The sequence below is a fragment of the Lactuca saligna genome, chromosome 4, assembly GCF_052625555.1.
Source record: "Lactuca saligna cultivar CGN05327 chromosome 4, ASM5262555v1, whole genome shotgun sequence".
Taxonomy (NCBI): Eukaryota; Viridiplantae; Streptophyta; class Magnoliopsida; order Asterales; family Asteraceae; genus Lactuca; species Lactuca saligna.
The window spans coordinates 69,004,492-69,019,761 of NC_136420.1; the positions used below are offsets into that span (position 1 = coordinate 69,004,492).

Genomic DNA, 15,270 nt, shown 5'->3' on the forward strand with positions numbered 1-15,270 from the left:
GTGATGTCTTGGATAAGACAAAGATCAACTAGGACCAATTTTGTGAAGTGTTTTGTCTTGATAAAAACTACACTAACTCTTGAATATTTGTTTGTCAAGAAATGTTTTATTGACAAGAGAATCTTATATGTCAAGGAGTCAGTGGGAGTCTTAATGGTCTTGAAAGGTTTCAAGAACAAATCAAAATAAACCTTATCGAACATCACTAGCACACGACTTGAGGTTTACAACCTATCGTGTTGACATTATCTTGTTTCTGTGCCGTTCCAATTGAGTTAATTATGCATGTGAGCCCTATGAGTTCTCATTTGAATGCATAAAAGGCAAGGACCTTGATCAATGAAAAGTACATTGATAGGAAAGGGTGAGCTGCTTAACTACTTGGAAGACATGGTGGGCAGCCGTGTTACCATAAGGCAAGAGATCAAGATTAAAAAAAAGGTTTCGTCCATAAGAGTTTGGATTTGTCGCAAAATTTGGTTTTGACAATTCGTATGGATAAGAACACATACACCATTGAAATCTAAGTGTCATAAGATTTTCTCCTTCATGAAAATGACTGTGAGAAAATGCTTTCACTAAGAGAGATTTTAAGAAGATAGCGATTGTAAAATTGTATTCTCAAATTTGATTATGGTTACGGTATCCCTTTCCATGATCCGAATTGTGAGATTTGGCAATTAGTCTGAATTGTTTAGACACACATATGAGTTATCTTAGACAAAGGTGTATGAGATTAAGAAGCTTTGATAAAAGATTATCAAAGCATTAAGTATTAGAAATATGAACTTAAGAAATTCAATAGGTATTGTTTTTCTGTAAGTTAAGCTGTTTTCTAAATACATGTTGATGCTAATGGAAGCATAAGTGTTGTGCTTATTTGATAATAATCATCATGATAGTGGGAGCATAAAAGTTGTGCTGGTATGATTATTAAGTCAAGTATTGCAAGTTAGTAGTATTAATTATAGAAAACAAGAGTCATACTTTGCAAAGTAGTAAGGATGTAAAGTTGTTTTTCTATAATTAATGGAGAGAATATTATGCTTCATTTCAAATCTAAAGGCTTAGGTTGTGGAATGTTAATACTTTTTGGTCAAAGATACATAGTGTGTTCTTAAATTTCGATTATGATCACGGCATTCCTCTTCATAGTTCGAATTATGAGAACGTAGCACATAAAATATTATGGCAGAAGATTGATAAAGTATTAAATCTTCATGTAAGACATTATGCATCATGTCCCATACGCTTCAGGTATAAGATCGATTGCAAATGCTATAATATTTGACCATTCTAAATTTTTTCAAATGTCTAGCACATTAAAAGGGAAAAGGACAAGAATCGGTTTTGATTAAGATAATTAAACAACTATCAAAGGACGATCTAAAGTTCGCTGAGGATTGGTCGCTTGTAAGTAGTTGGAAGTATGATATTGGATGGATCATATCGACATTATTATGAATAGATAAGATTCTATTAAGAATAAGTTGTGGTATGGTAAGTATGGAAAGGTTTCCATATTGGGTGTTAGATATTGAGAATCTATGTCTAGATTAGAAACTTTATGCAAAAGGATGTTCAAAGGAATGTACTTTGAGTGAGAGACATAACATCTATGGAATTGTCTTGGAACAATTTCCGATGGAGAGCTTTGTAATTCATTGGCAATAGTCATTGTGACCTTAGTGCAGTGACATTACAAAAGGAACATTGCATAAAATGTTAGAATCTAGCATATTCTATAAGTGGCAAGAATTTGATATTCTTACACTTGTGATAAGGATTGGGAGTTGTGAAATGAGTATGATTGGAAATGTGTTTATTTGATCTATTTCACAAAGTAAGGACCATAGGTAAACATTGTGTGCATGCTAAGAGCATGGGACAAGTGTAGTTATAGTTCAAGTAAGAAGTTGATTACCCGAAACGACAAATAATGAGTAATCGATATGGTGATAAATAAAAGGTGTTTTATTTATACTCAAAGGTTTGAGGCCATATGGGAATAGTATTATTCTTGTGTTTCACCTTGCATGTTTTGACTTCCTGAATAATTTAATTGGTTAAGAACAGTCAAATTATTTGAACGGGCCACAGTCGTTCATATGTTGGAAGTAGGTATGAATGAAGACTGTCGTGAATTGGTGTGTAGATTGTCTAAAGAGCATTAAACATAAGCAAATGTTTGCTGCAACGTTCATGAGTGCTTATGAATATGATTTGAGCATTGGATTAAACCCACGCTCACTTGGATCACTTCATGGATTTTATCACGAGTGATTGGTGAGACGATAACATCTTATATTCTTGAAACCGAGATGTGTGAGTTGTATGTTGCGAGTCGGTTGCACATTCATAATATGTAAACGCACCAGTAACTTGGTGTTATAAAACATATTGTTGTGTGTGATTTGGTGAGTGAGTGCAAGCGAGCATTGAGTCAAAGTTTATCCGTTCCTTTTATCTAAAGTAGGATAAAAACGATATTTGTGGGCCCCTCAATGATTTAGTGATGGCACCTAAGCGCTTGGCCAAGCCGGGACTAAATTGATGTGTTCAATTGTAGTCTGTTGTTAGTCGTCATAAATCTGAATTCGGGAACAATTTGGAAATTTAGGCCATGATTGGGCCTTGGTCTTTTGGATGGTAGGTTTGGGCCTTAGTCTTGGACCAAGCTAGGTAAGGGGTAACATGGTCATTTACCCAAATTTAGACTGTTGGTTATAGATTGGAATCCAATTATTAATTGGATTTATTTGTGATTAATAGCGCGAGGATTTTTACCGGGCCAACGGCTAGGGACTTATTTATGAGATTCAGCGGTGTGAGGTGAGTTTCCTCACCATGTTTAACGGGTATAAGGCACCAATGTCAGCCCATCAATTGTTATGTAGGATGCTAGATGCCTAGATGTTTGCATGACTCTTGAATGTGTATGTGACTGTACGCTTACCAGGAGGGGCCTAATGGTTATTTTGTATGTTAGTATCTTGTTATGCTTGTATGATTTGTATGTGGGCGAGACCAGTTATGCGAGTTTGGGCGGGGCCCATTATACTCAGTGGGCAGGGCCAGTTGTATGAGTTTGGGCAGGGCCGTTATACTCAGTAGGTGGGCCCCATTATATTCAGTGTGTGGGGCCTATTATGCGAGTGTGGGTGGGACCCGATACACTCTTCGGGCGGGGCCCGTTATGTTATTTATGTATGGTATGTGGTGTGTTGGGAATCTCACTAAGCTTTGTGCTTATGATTTTCAGTTTTTGTTTTAGGTACTTATGGTTCTAAATGGAAGAGCTTGAGATGATTGCAAAGCACACACCACATGTTTCTGCATTTTGTGATTTACTTTGATGATTGATGATGTATCAATACAATTTGTTTATCTGGATTTTTATGATGATGTTTTTGGGATATTGATTTTATTAAATTAAAAATGAAATTTCCGGGTCTTATTTTTTAGATGTTACAACAAGTGATCACATATGAGTTACATGTGTCTGTGTGTGAGAGAGAGAAAGAGAGAGGACCCTTTTATTATTATTACTATTATTATATATATATATATATATATATATATATATATATATATATATATATATATATATATATATGTTCAGGTTCATTTGAAACCATGCTAATTTTGTGAGACCGTGAGACCAAATCTAAAAATATTTATAATGCAAAATAAAAGGAACAATCCAAAAAAAAAATTTTTAATTATTATTTTCGGAACTTTAATTACCTAAAAAAATATATTTTTTTAAAATACGTGAAATATTCTAATAAAATAATGTTAGAATATTATACTAGATTTATCAGATATATAGAATATTCTATTTATTCTACTAGAATATGTAAAAAATGTATTTTTTTTATATTTTTATATTTTTTTTGGAAAATATAAATTCCGAAAATAATATTTGATTTTTTTTTTTTTGAAAAATTTCAATATTTTGCATTTAAAAAATGTTTCTTGTTTTATCTACAAAATGAATGGTTAGGATTGCGTCATACGGTCAAAATTAGGCTGTCTTACATGAACCTAACCCTATATATATATATATATATATATATATATATATATATATATATATATATATATATATATATATATATATATATATATATATATATATATATGCAAAAGTTCATAAATGGTCATTCAGGTAGTGAAATAAAGAAAATGTTATTCAGTTAACGGATAAAAGATGACGGGTGGATAATAAGGATCAAACATCAAAAGTTTTGAAACCAAATGGACAATCTGTGAGGTTTTTTAAAGTTAAAGACTAAACTTCAGAATTCAACATACTACAGGAACAATTTATGAACTTTTGTCTTTTAAGATTACACTTTTATACACTAGGTTTGATGTCTAATTATTGTTTTATATCTTTTGTATAATATCTTTATGCACTTTCAAACTTAGCTGATGTTTGTTTTTACAACGTGATAAATTATTTTGCAATCGTAATCGTTGATCAGTTTAATCTATCTTCGCCGTCACAATTTAAATATTTCTATGTAAAGTGTTCGAATATTTTTATGATCACAATACAACTTATATTGCATCTTGTACAAACATATGACAAAATTGAAGTATTTTTCTACTGATTTTTTTATTTTGTTATTGTAAAAGACAAATTGATGAAAATAAACATAACTGCTTATGTCTGACAATTGGGTTGAGTTCAGGTTGGCGGGTCACGGGTTGACGGGTCGAAATATATTGATCCAACCCAACCCATATAATATATGGGTTGGTAGGTTGGCGGGTTGAAAACATCAACCCGAGCCAACCCATATAACCGTATAAGTATATGAATTCGTGGGTTTGTGGGTCGAACTCAACCCATATAATAAGCAACACATTTTAAAATGAAATTAAAAAATACAAATAAAATGAAGTTATAAAGTCTTAAATATTCAACATAAAGTCATAAACAAGAGTGACGACGACGAGTGGTGTGTGACAGCCGGAGGACGAGAAGACGAGTGGTGTGCGTGCGACACTGCGACAGTCGATGACTCAATGCCTCAATCGATGGAGACGGGAGACATGGAGTTGTGAGTTTGGAGACTGAAGACTGAATTTCTTTGTTATTAGGGGTTTCTTAGGGGCTAGAGCACGCTATGTCGACTCGAAGATGTTTTGCAGTTTTGGAATCGAAAAACAATTAAACGATAATCAAATATTCAAAACTAATAAATAATTAAATATATGTTTTAAACATTATATATGTTATATATAATTGGGTTGGCGGGTTGACCCATGAACCCAAACAGATAACCCAACTCACTCATGAAATAAACGGGTTGGCGGGTCAAAAATCTCAATTCAAACCCGTTTATTTTCGTGTTGATTGGGTGTCGGGTTACAAGTTGGATCAAGGATTGTCATCCCTATATAACTGCTTACATTTTCACCTTCCAATGATTATATTTGCAACACTAGCTATGGCTATTTTAAGCTGAGATTAAAAAATAGGAATAATCTAAGGATCAAACTTGCAAATTGATTATAGAAGACGTTTTTGTGTATCCTCCAAATGGTGAATTTAGATTTAAGTACGAGGTATTTAATGCAAAAAAAAAAAAGGAAAAAAAAAAAAAGAAAGAAACAAGGACCCAAATTTACAATATCTATCCTCATCGGTGAGGTACACGCATGCATATAAAATCTCTTTGCCGTGAAACGTGGAAATCCCAAGTTACTACACTTTTCTCCTTCTTTCTCTCTCTAAAACTCTCGCTTTCTCTCTCTAGAAATCCTGTGTGTATATTTATAGTCAGAAACAATACACGGAGCTAAATTCGCGTAATCTGACTCTCGCGGAAATACCGATTCCAATCGCTGGTGATTTGTTCTTCCCCGAGCTTTACTTCAGCTGCTAAGATTTTCAATTTCACTTTACTGATTTATCTGCAAATCTCGGAGGTCGGTGTTTCTTATGTTGTTTTTAAGTATTCAAGTCTCTGATTGGATTCCGTCAAAATATATGTACCAGAGATCTATCGATTCGTGTGAAAGGACAATATCTAGTGTGAATAGTAATTTTCGATTGAGATTTGTCATCCGAATTCCGGAATCGTTGATTAAATCACCTTCCTGAATGTGTGTATTTCGTTTTGTTTGCTTAAATCGATTTCTAAGAGTTGATACGAGAAAAGATATCGAGAAAATACAGAGTTCGATTAGAAGGAGATTTTCTTTGGCGTCTAGTTAAAGCTAGATATCTTGTGCTGTTTTTCAGCCTTTCTATTTCAAATTCTTGATAGGTCGAGTGTTTTGTTTATATATAATAAGTGTACAATTGTTTTTATGTGCGTGTGTCCCTCTCCTTCTCTCTTTCTCTCTCTCTCTCTAGGAGTCACATGCAGACAATTTGCATCTCGAAATTTTCACATATTGAGTAAGGTTTACGGCGTACACGCAAATTGATCCAATTGTTGAAAAGCCTACTAAATTGATTCATCAATCTTCTCTCTTTCTCTCTCTAAATTCAAGGATTACTAGCTGATACTGTTGTATTATTTGCCGTTAATATCTAAGTCTGACATTTGATGGTCAAACTCACGGTTTTCTATATCAAAAGAAACAGAAGAAGTTATTACATGGTTTATTTAATACACACAAATTGGTCGTATGTTCTTTATTGGTTTAGAATTTTCATAAAAACGTATCAAGATTACCTAATACTGCATTATCAGGGCTGATTACTTTTCAAGAAGTTTCAAACTGTTAATATTTTGACTTGAAAGTGATGTGCAACAGCAAACATATGATGTTTTATTGTCTTTTGCTTAAGAGCTTATTGTGGCTCTGTCATAAATCCTGCCAAAGCTCAATACCTGACTTCCTTGAGAAACGTATACCATAATAAATGCATAACGGCTTTAACAGTCTAGCTGAAGATTCTGAATCACTGATAATTATCTGTGTGCTCATTTATTACAAAGGTGTCAAATGTTATTGATGTTTTCTTCAATTTAATGGCTGCAGTTTGGCATGAGAACATATAAGAACAGTATCTGTCTATGAGAGAATCCAAACCATGGAGGAATCTATTGAAGAAGAGACACATCCTTCTTGATTGGGTAAGCTTATTTAATTGAATTCAGTTTTATTCCGAGGCAAACTCTGTAAATCTACGTTGTTGACATTGCAAAAGGGATTCTAAACTCTCATCATACAGAGTTATTAAATATGCAGGAACTTAGCAGATTCAAGATGAAATCATTCATGGGAGTTGTCTGTACAATAATGTTATACATTGTATATAGAACAACCAATTATCAGTATTTAGAGACAGAGGTAACATACTTCCAATGACTGTGTTGTTAATTGGACTAAAACTAATTAACTAATACTTTTTTATTTGTCTGTGTCATCAGCTGGACTCAAAATTATATCGGTTCTACACGTCAAAGGTGCAGCTCACAACAATCTGTTTAAAAATATGACCATGGGTTGTGTTTATTTGTCCTCTGATTTGTGTTAATATACTAATGTGGTTTTTAGGAAACTGTGTCAGCTTCCACAAGCTTGAAGGGTTTACCTCGTGGTATTATTGAAGCTAAATCAGACCTGGAATTAAAACCTTTATGGTCAACAAGTAATTCAAAGTCAGAGGTTAGACAATTTTTAACTGTAATTATTTCCATAAACTAAGTACTATATTTGTATTTTGGGTAAAGAAATATAAGTAAAATTTATGCTTGCAGGCTAATATTTCCACTACACATAACTTGCTGGCAATTCCAGTGGGTTTGAAACAGAAGCGTAATGTGAATACAATTGTTCAAAAGGTAGAATGATGAATCAAAAATTTTATATGATCCATATGTGGATATTTAATTTGTGAATAATAGCAGCAGCCTGACATTGATAATTTCAGTTTCTTGAAGAAAATTTTACAATTGTGTTGTTCCATTATGATGGAATGTTGGATGGTTGGCAAGATCTTGAGTGGAGCAACAATGCCATACATGTTGTAGCTCAAAACCAAACAAAATGGTAAGGAGTCAAATTTATTTTTCTTATTAGGAGATTGTAATGTATATTAAATAGCAAAGTTATTTCAGGTGGTTTGCAAAACGATTTCTGCATCCAGCTGCAGTGTCTATTTATGATTATATATTTCTTTGGGATGAAGATCTTGGTGTGCAGCATTTTAATCCCCGAAGGTATAATAGGATGCTTAAATCTAAATAAACAAATATATGAAACTACATTGCTGTTTCTTGCATTTAATCCCTACTACTTTAAAGATACTGATTTTTTTTTTTGTTGAGAAAAATGGCAGTAGTAAATTATTATATGACATGTTTTTCAGATACTTGGATATTGTTAGAACGGAAGGATTCGAGATATCACAGCCAGCCTTAGATCCAAATTCAACTGGTATACATCATAGGATCACAGTACGAAAAAGAACAAGTAAATTTCATAGGTGAGAATATTTAATTATTTCCACTTTATACTCGTAAAACTATTAATTATTCTTAATACGCCCATAACTTGTTTAAATAAACAGAAGAGTGTACGACAGCAGAGGCAGTGTGAAATGTTCAGATGCCAGTAATGGCCCACCATGTTCCGGGTAAGTTGCAGAAAATACCAACATACTTTTACTTTTTATTTTTTTATAACAAGACATGTGATATTTAAATTTTGCAGATTTGTGGAAGGAATGGCTCCGGTTTTCTCCAGGGCTGCATGGCATTGTGCTTGGCATCTTATTCAGAATGACCTTGTTCATGGATGGGGAATGGATATAAAACTCGGGTATTGTGCTCAGGTAAGTTTCAACTTTCAACCAATAAAACCATGTTTTTTGTATTTGTTTATAATTTCATCATACTATAGATTTTGATGAATTTACTTACTATTCATTCAGGGGGACAGATCCAAGAAAGTGGGAATTGTTGACAGAGAATATGTTGTTCATCAGGGAATACAATCATTAGGCGGACCCTCTGCCAAAAAGGTTTCCTCTTAACTAATTCCATTTAATCATTTCACTTATTGATTAATTTAATTACATTGTGATTTATTTTTTCTTGTAGACTCCATATGATTCAGATTTAACAAAGGTACAAATCCCTAGTGCTTTCAATTTAACTCCACTTCAGTTATATTTTATGTTTTCATTTTTTTTTTCTTTTTCTTCAGAGACACACTGTTGATATGCGAGCTGAGGTAAGGCGATTTATCTTTTTGAAAATGCTTGGAAACTTTTATTAAATGTAAATGTTTGTAGTATGAATTTAAGCACATATGGGATGCAGATTAGGAGGCAATCAACAATGGAGCTAAAAACGTTCAAACAGCGGTGGGAAAAAGCAGCAAAGGATGACACAAACTGGGTGGATCCATTCTTTAGAAGAAAACGAAGACGCAAACAAAGAACAATTGGAAGTACTGACTCGTGAGTTTTGACCATGAAATTTATTTAGTTTAGTTGAAAAATATAGTGACTGTTCATAAAGCTCTGTGTTTTTAATGTAATTTACTTTCTCTTCAGGCCCATTTGACCTTATGTTTATATCAAATTTGTTTTTTTTATTGCATTCGTCTCTTTACCTTTTTCTTTTTGTTATATTTCCACGGTTGTTTATTGTTTTACATGATACATGTGAATGTGATATGATAATGATATAAATTATCACTTTTCCCCAACTCAAAATCCAAATGTAACATGCTTTAACTTAGATAACATTTTGCGTATAATAGAACAATATTGTTAATTTTTTTGCAAATAATAATGCTATCGACATTAATGATGAAATATTAACTTTTACACTAAGTTAGATTTATAAAATTTGAGTCATTGTATAAGATAAACGTTTATTATAATCACTAGAATACAATTTAGGGAGACCCACTCGTGGCTTCTGTTCCGAGTAAAAATCAAATAAGGTTCTCGTGCTAATTTAGTGAGAGCCACCACCGCCTCTGCCCTACTTGCGCCACCTCCGCCACCACCACCAAGAATCTAGAAGAAACACCAATAATGGAACAATGACACACACAATGAAGTTCAACTTTTGATAATCCGGGGTAAGAGATAAGAACATCAAGTATCAGTATGCTGTTCAAGCACGATACCATCACCTATTAAAAATATACTTCGTAATAATTATGATATAAAAAATGTAATAATTGTGATGTATCTTATAGTATGTGTGTCATATAGTTGTGAATGTGTGTCCAGTGTCCTAAGTCTATAAACGTGTTTGATATGGCTAGTAAAAATTAATATATATGTGTAATTGACTAGCAATAGTTTGTCGTGTTGTTTTTTGATGGTATCAATAATAGATGCATATATGTAACATGCTACATAAGGATTGTCAATCCTTAGAAATAAACAGAACGTAAATATATAAAAAAGATTTTATTCTCAACCATGTCTGTTGAAGTTTTAAACTTCTGAATAGCAGATAGTCTATCAAAAATATCATTCCATAAGAACACTTGCAAAAAAAAAAAAAAAAAAAAAAAAAAAAAAAAAAAAAAAAAAAAGAAGATAATCAGGTGCTCTCTTTTTTATCAATCCTGAAAATTTATATATTATGACTGATGCTAAAATTCAGATTCAAAACAATATATATTATCTTATTTGTTAAAAGAACTTATATTATACTATTATTTTCTTTTAGCATACAATAATTTTTTTTTTGAGAAAGTTTTACCATCACTATTATTTTTTATAGAAGATTTTAAAAAACAAATAATTTTTTTATTAAGACTAAAGACATGGGAAAAAAGTGTCCATATCTTATCCGTAAACATGAAAAAAGACTGAATACATTTACTTCTTCCAAAACAAACATCATCAAAATTTTGTCCTAGACACTTAACCGGGAAGTAAACACAACTTTCTCACTACCTACTTATTAAGTTAACTAAAACTAAAACCTAATATATTTTAATAGATCTGCTATTATATGAAAAATGCTACTTCACGATATATAACTCTTGATGTTTATTATTAGAAGCTGTAATTTCGATCACTAACTTTTTTACTTCATTGTTTTGGGTATGCTTGATCTTTTGAAACAAAAAAAGTTGGCTAACAAGAAAAATAAGTTGAAGCCTTGAAGGATGTTCTAAAATAAAAGTTTAATGCATACAACCTTCGAAACTGTGTTATTTAAAAATCTAGATTATTATTATTATAATAATCTAGCTTTTGTATTTGTATATGATGCATTATTTATTTATTACTATAAAAAAACCGTGCAATGCAAAAATAAAGGCCCATTGAAAAATTGGTTTGACTAAAAAGCGCGCATCTTATATGATTTCGGACCACCTTCTGATTTTAGTGACAAGTAACTGGTCCAAGACAAAAAAAGTCTCGTAGATCCGTATGTTCACCTCTATTACAAATTACACCCCACAATTCGTATAGAATACAATACCCAATTTAGTTACATAAACACCTTTCCAAGATATTACAATATTCACACGAATGAAAAACACAAATATTGGTTTTTGACATTTTACAAGAAGCTAGAGATTCACATATCATTCTGTCCAAGTAATATCCAAATCTCCCCAGTTACTTTCGGATACCCCTAAGGCTTTCCAAACAGCTTTGGAAGCATCAACGATATTATTAGGGCAAGGTGGTTGATAGTCACGTATGGCATCACACCCCATTGTAGAATCACACTCATCCACAACCATTGTCTTCACACTCCTCCTGTTTCCATTAATGGTAATGTACTTGTGGCACCTGTCCCCTCCTTTATACCATTCAGTTGACAATGCCACAACGGGTGTGTCATCAGAGTGGTACTTTTTGTCACACTCTGATGGACCACAGCCATCGCCTCCTTTTTGGAAACTGTTTAATGTAAGTGTTGCTTTTGTCTCACTTGTCACCGGAGCCGAGCATGTGTATGTGGTGTAAAACTTACCTTGAACACAACAAACCAAGTCATTCTCACGGTTGCATTTTCCATGAGGTGGTTTTTTCCCCTTATACCACCGCTTGGTTTGCAAGTACTCTCAACCTTCGATATCTCTAATGAAGTTGCTGCTGCCAGGAGAACCAAACCAATACTAAAAGAAAACAGAAGCTCTTCATTCTCTTCTTCAGTTTGTGAGTAACTTCTTACAATGGTACTGAATACTGCGGGATGAATAGCAAAGCACATGGATTGTGTTTGATATAGAATTTGGCTCAACAACAAGCCTACGTAGTAGTCAAAGTTTTTTTTTTTTTTTTTTTTTTTTTTTTTTTTCTGAATTGACAAGATGTTCTTCTACGTTTTTCAAAAGCATATATCTTAGACATTCAATTTCCCTTTAATTTTCATAAAATAAAATAATTGCAGATGCTGTTTCAACTGATTTGACCAATATAATACAAAAACAAAATTGTCCACTATATATGGTGCTGTGCATAATTTTGTCCCTGTAGGGATGTTTATCTGCGAAGTTCAACATTGCGTGCAGTGTAGGTTGGACTATTAATTAGGACAAACCTAGTTTTCCAATCCAAGGCAGGCATGTGCAAAGGCTTTATATTTTTACCAATCTTTGCGATGTATTTTTATTGTATAACTCACAAACGTAGTACAATCTTGTTATAACAATTACCATTTTAGTTAGTTAATAATTAGTCATTCTTCCAAGTAATCATATTATAATTTCACTAGAAGTTAGATAGAATATGGATAGTTTTTGTTTAACCGTACCCTCTCTATATATAACTTACAATATCCTCCATACACAATCAAACCCATTGCCTCAACAATGAACCAGAATAGATATATTCCAAGACAACCATAAACCGAACGAAAGTACGTAATTGTAACGCCTGTGTTTCTGGGCTTGCCATTTTTAGCAATGTAATGGTCTAGGTTAACCTTTGTAACCCGTTTTGAAATAATAAGATTGTATTATTTGAGTATTACGTGTTTTGTGCTTAATTGCTTAATTATGTGGTTTGATTAATTAAGAATAAAAATAAGCGTAAAAAATTTAACTGTAAAATAAACTTGATATATTTAGATAATGTTGTAGTAGTTAAAACAAGGTTTCCGAAGATATAAAGAATGCCGAAATCCGAGTTATAACGAGGAAGTTATGACCTGTCGAACTTTCGCGACAGAACCGGCACCGCTGATTAACGTAAAAAGTGAAATTTACGTTAGAGCGATATTTAGCCTTAGTGATCTAAATGAGAATCGAAGATCTCGTTGTTAGTTTCAAAGCGATAAAAAGTTAGGCGAGAACGGACGTCAAACGAAGAAGTTATGAATTTATAACGAAATTTTCTGTCTCGGCCTATTAAAAATAAATAATAAAAATAAAGTCAAAATTAGCCGACGGAGTCTAAACGAAAGTTGTAGAGCGTAGTCTCACCTTTCCGTGGATATAAAGAACGTCGAAAACGGAGTTCGTATGAAGAAGATATGAATTTCCGAAGTTTGATAAATAATTTGTATTTATTTTTAAATCAAAAATCCGGCATTATCCGAAGGGGGAGTCACAGATCTGATCCAAGGTACACGCCGCGTACTCCCCCTCGTACAGCCAAAGTGTCGACACTTCGGATGACGCATGCGATGACGCATTTCGGAAGCAGCACGCGCTGCATACTGCTGTACGCCCCGCGTAACTCGGGCTTCCTGCCTCCTATAAATAGGATGCGAGGGGTCCGGGTTTAATTGCTAATTTCCTCTCGTTTTTGTGCCGAAGCTCTGCGTTTTTACCCCCGAAGCCCCGGTAATATTCCCGAGTCCCGAGATCCCGAAGATCCCGAGAAGTGTGGTTTCCGAGCCGAAGCTCTGCCCGCGAGAAGTTCGATTTTCGTAGAGATCTTCCAGATCTGCAGAGGATTACGACTTTTGCAAGCCGTAGTGCTGTCCGATCATCTTCTGATCAAGTGAGTGTATATTACCTTTCATAAACGCAATAATAATACAAGTATGGTTCGAGTGTATTAAGTTTATTGTCGTTTATACGTGTGAATGCATTGTTACTTTCTCATAACGTATAACTACGAAGTATTTTATACGAGATATGTGTTATGTGTATATTTTGTTGTTATGTGTGTGAATGTATATTCACTTTCTTCTATCTTACAGATATGATTATTTCTATATGAAATACGTGTTATGTGTGTGTGCCTCATCTGTTATATGGAAAATGTATTGATCAAGCATGCTATACAGGTTTTGAAAATATGTATAAAAATGTATGTTTTTATCTACTAATATGTTGGGTAGAACATGGGTAGATAGTTGGAGTGTAATAAACAGATGAGAGGCCTCGTTGTTGTTTTGATCCAGTCATCTAGCGGAATTTAGATGACGACCACGGACTTTTCTAGACAGTCCAGTGGAACGCTAGCAGGCTCATAACCTGTAGGTGTTAATGAACTTGGGTGTTCATTCGATATATTCCATCCCCCTCATGGTTGCCTTATTTGACTTATATTGCTGAGGAACCCCCGCAGCATGTGTTGTCACCCCGATGAAAATATTCTTAGATTAGGTCCCTTGTGTTAGTTATTTTAGGGACGTAAAGTGAGAATAACGGGAATGGGTAACTGGGTTATTGTTGGTTGATAATAATTAATTTAATTATTTATTGTGGGTTGAAAACCCTATATGCTCACCAGGCTCCCAAGCCTGACCCACTCAGTTTTATTTGTATTACAGGAAGTGGCGGAAGGGCATGAGATGGACGAACCATCAAGTTGTTTTGTTTGCAAGTCTGCATATGTTTTTATTTGTTATATGACTTGTAATGTATTCGTTTATGCTTATTGGTCTGTATCGGAACATGACACCCCGAGTTTTGATTATAATGAAAATACATTTCTTTTATGAAATGCTTTGGTAAACATTGTTTTATCATGTTTTGTTTTTGGGAACAAATTCCGCAACTCTTTCAAATCAAAAGGATTTACTCTGAATTTATTTAAAAGCATAAATGAAAATCGGTCTTTTCTGGCCGAGATTTTGGGGATGTCACAGTTGGTATCAGAGCATTAGTTTAAGCGAACTAGGAATTTGTAGGATTTCTAGACTTAAACTTAGAATGCTAAGTGGAATTTTGAGATGTGTGTCTGTTATATTTTAGACACGAGCACTAGTTTATTTTAGGAAAGTTGCCTAAAATGTTTTATGTGCTAAATGTTATATGTTGCCATATATGATATTATTTGTTCGGATTTATGGTTTGTTGCCAACCGGATCTAGAAACCTTATGTGTGTAGGATTCTAAGCGTACGTCTAC

General features: G+C 33.5%; 1 protein-coding gene and 1 pseudogene across 3 annotated transcripts; one reads left to right on the forward strand and one right to left on the reverse strand.

Annotated features, from left to right (window-relative positions):
* Positions 1 to 5,707: 5,707 nt before the first annotated feature.
* On the forward strand, positions 5,708 to 9,573 carry LOC145042090 (uncharacterized). 3 transcript variants are annotated; one of them, XM_078990454.1, is made up of 15 exons: positions 5,708 to 5,943; positions 7,009 to 7,103; positions 7,219 to 7,320; positions 7,401 to 7,436; positions 7,528 to 7,638; positions 7,731 to 7,814; positions 7,904 to 8,022; positions 8,091 to 8,192; positions 8,342 to 8,458; positions 8,543 to 8,608; positions 8,686 to 8,806; positions 8,906 to 8,995; positions 9,075 to 9,101; positions 9,181 to 9,207; positions 9,297 to 9,573. In XM_078990454.1, the coding sequence occupies exons 2-15, from the start codon at positions 7,044 to 7,046 to the stop codon at positions 9,438 to 9,440; spliced, it is 1,206 nt and encodes a 401-aa protein (XP_078846580.1). In that variant the 5' UTR covers positions 5,708 to 5,943; positions 7,009 to 7,043; the 3' UTR covers positions 9,441 to 9,573. The 3 variants fall into 3 exon arrangements, with proteins under 3 accessions (XP_078846580.1, XP_078846581.1, XP_078846582.1); XM_078990455.1 differs by having other exon boundaries at positions 5,708 to 5,862; XM_078990456.1 differs by lacking the exon at positions 5,708 to 5,943 and having other exon boundaries at positions 7,202 to 7,320.
* Positions 9,574 to 11,541: 1,968 nt separating this feature from the next.
* On the reverse strand, positions 11,542 to 12,176 carry LOC145039725 (putative ripening-related protein 1; annotated as a pseudogene).
* Between the last annotated feature and the right edge of the window lie 3,094 nt (positions 12,177 to 15,270).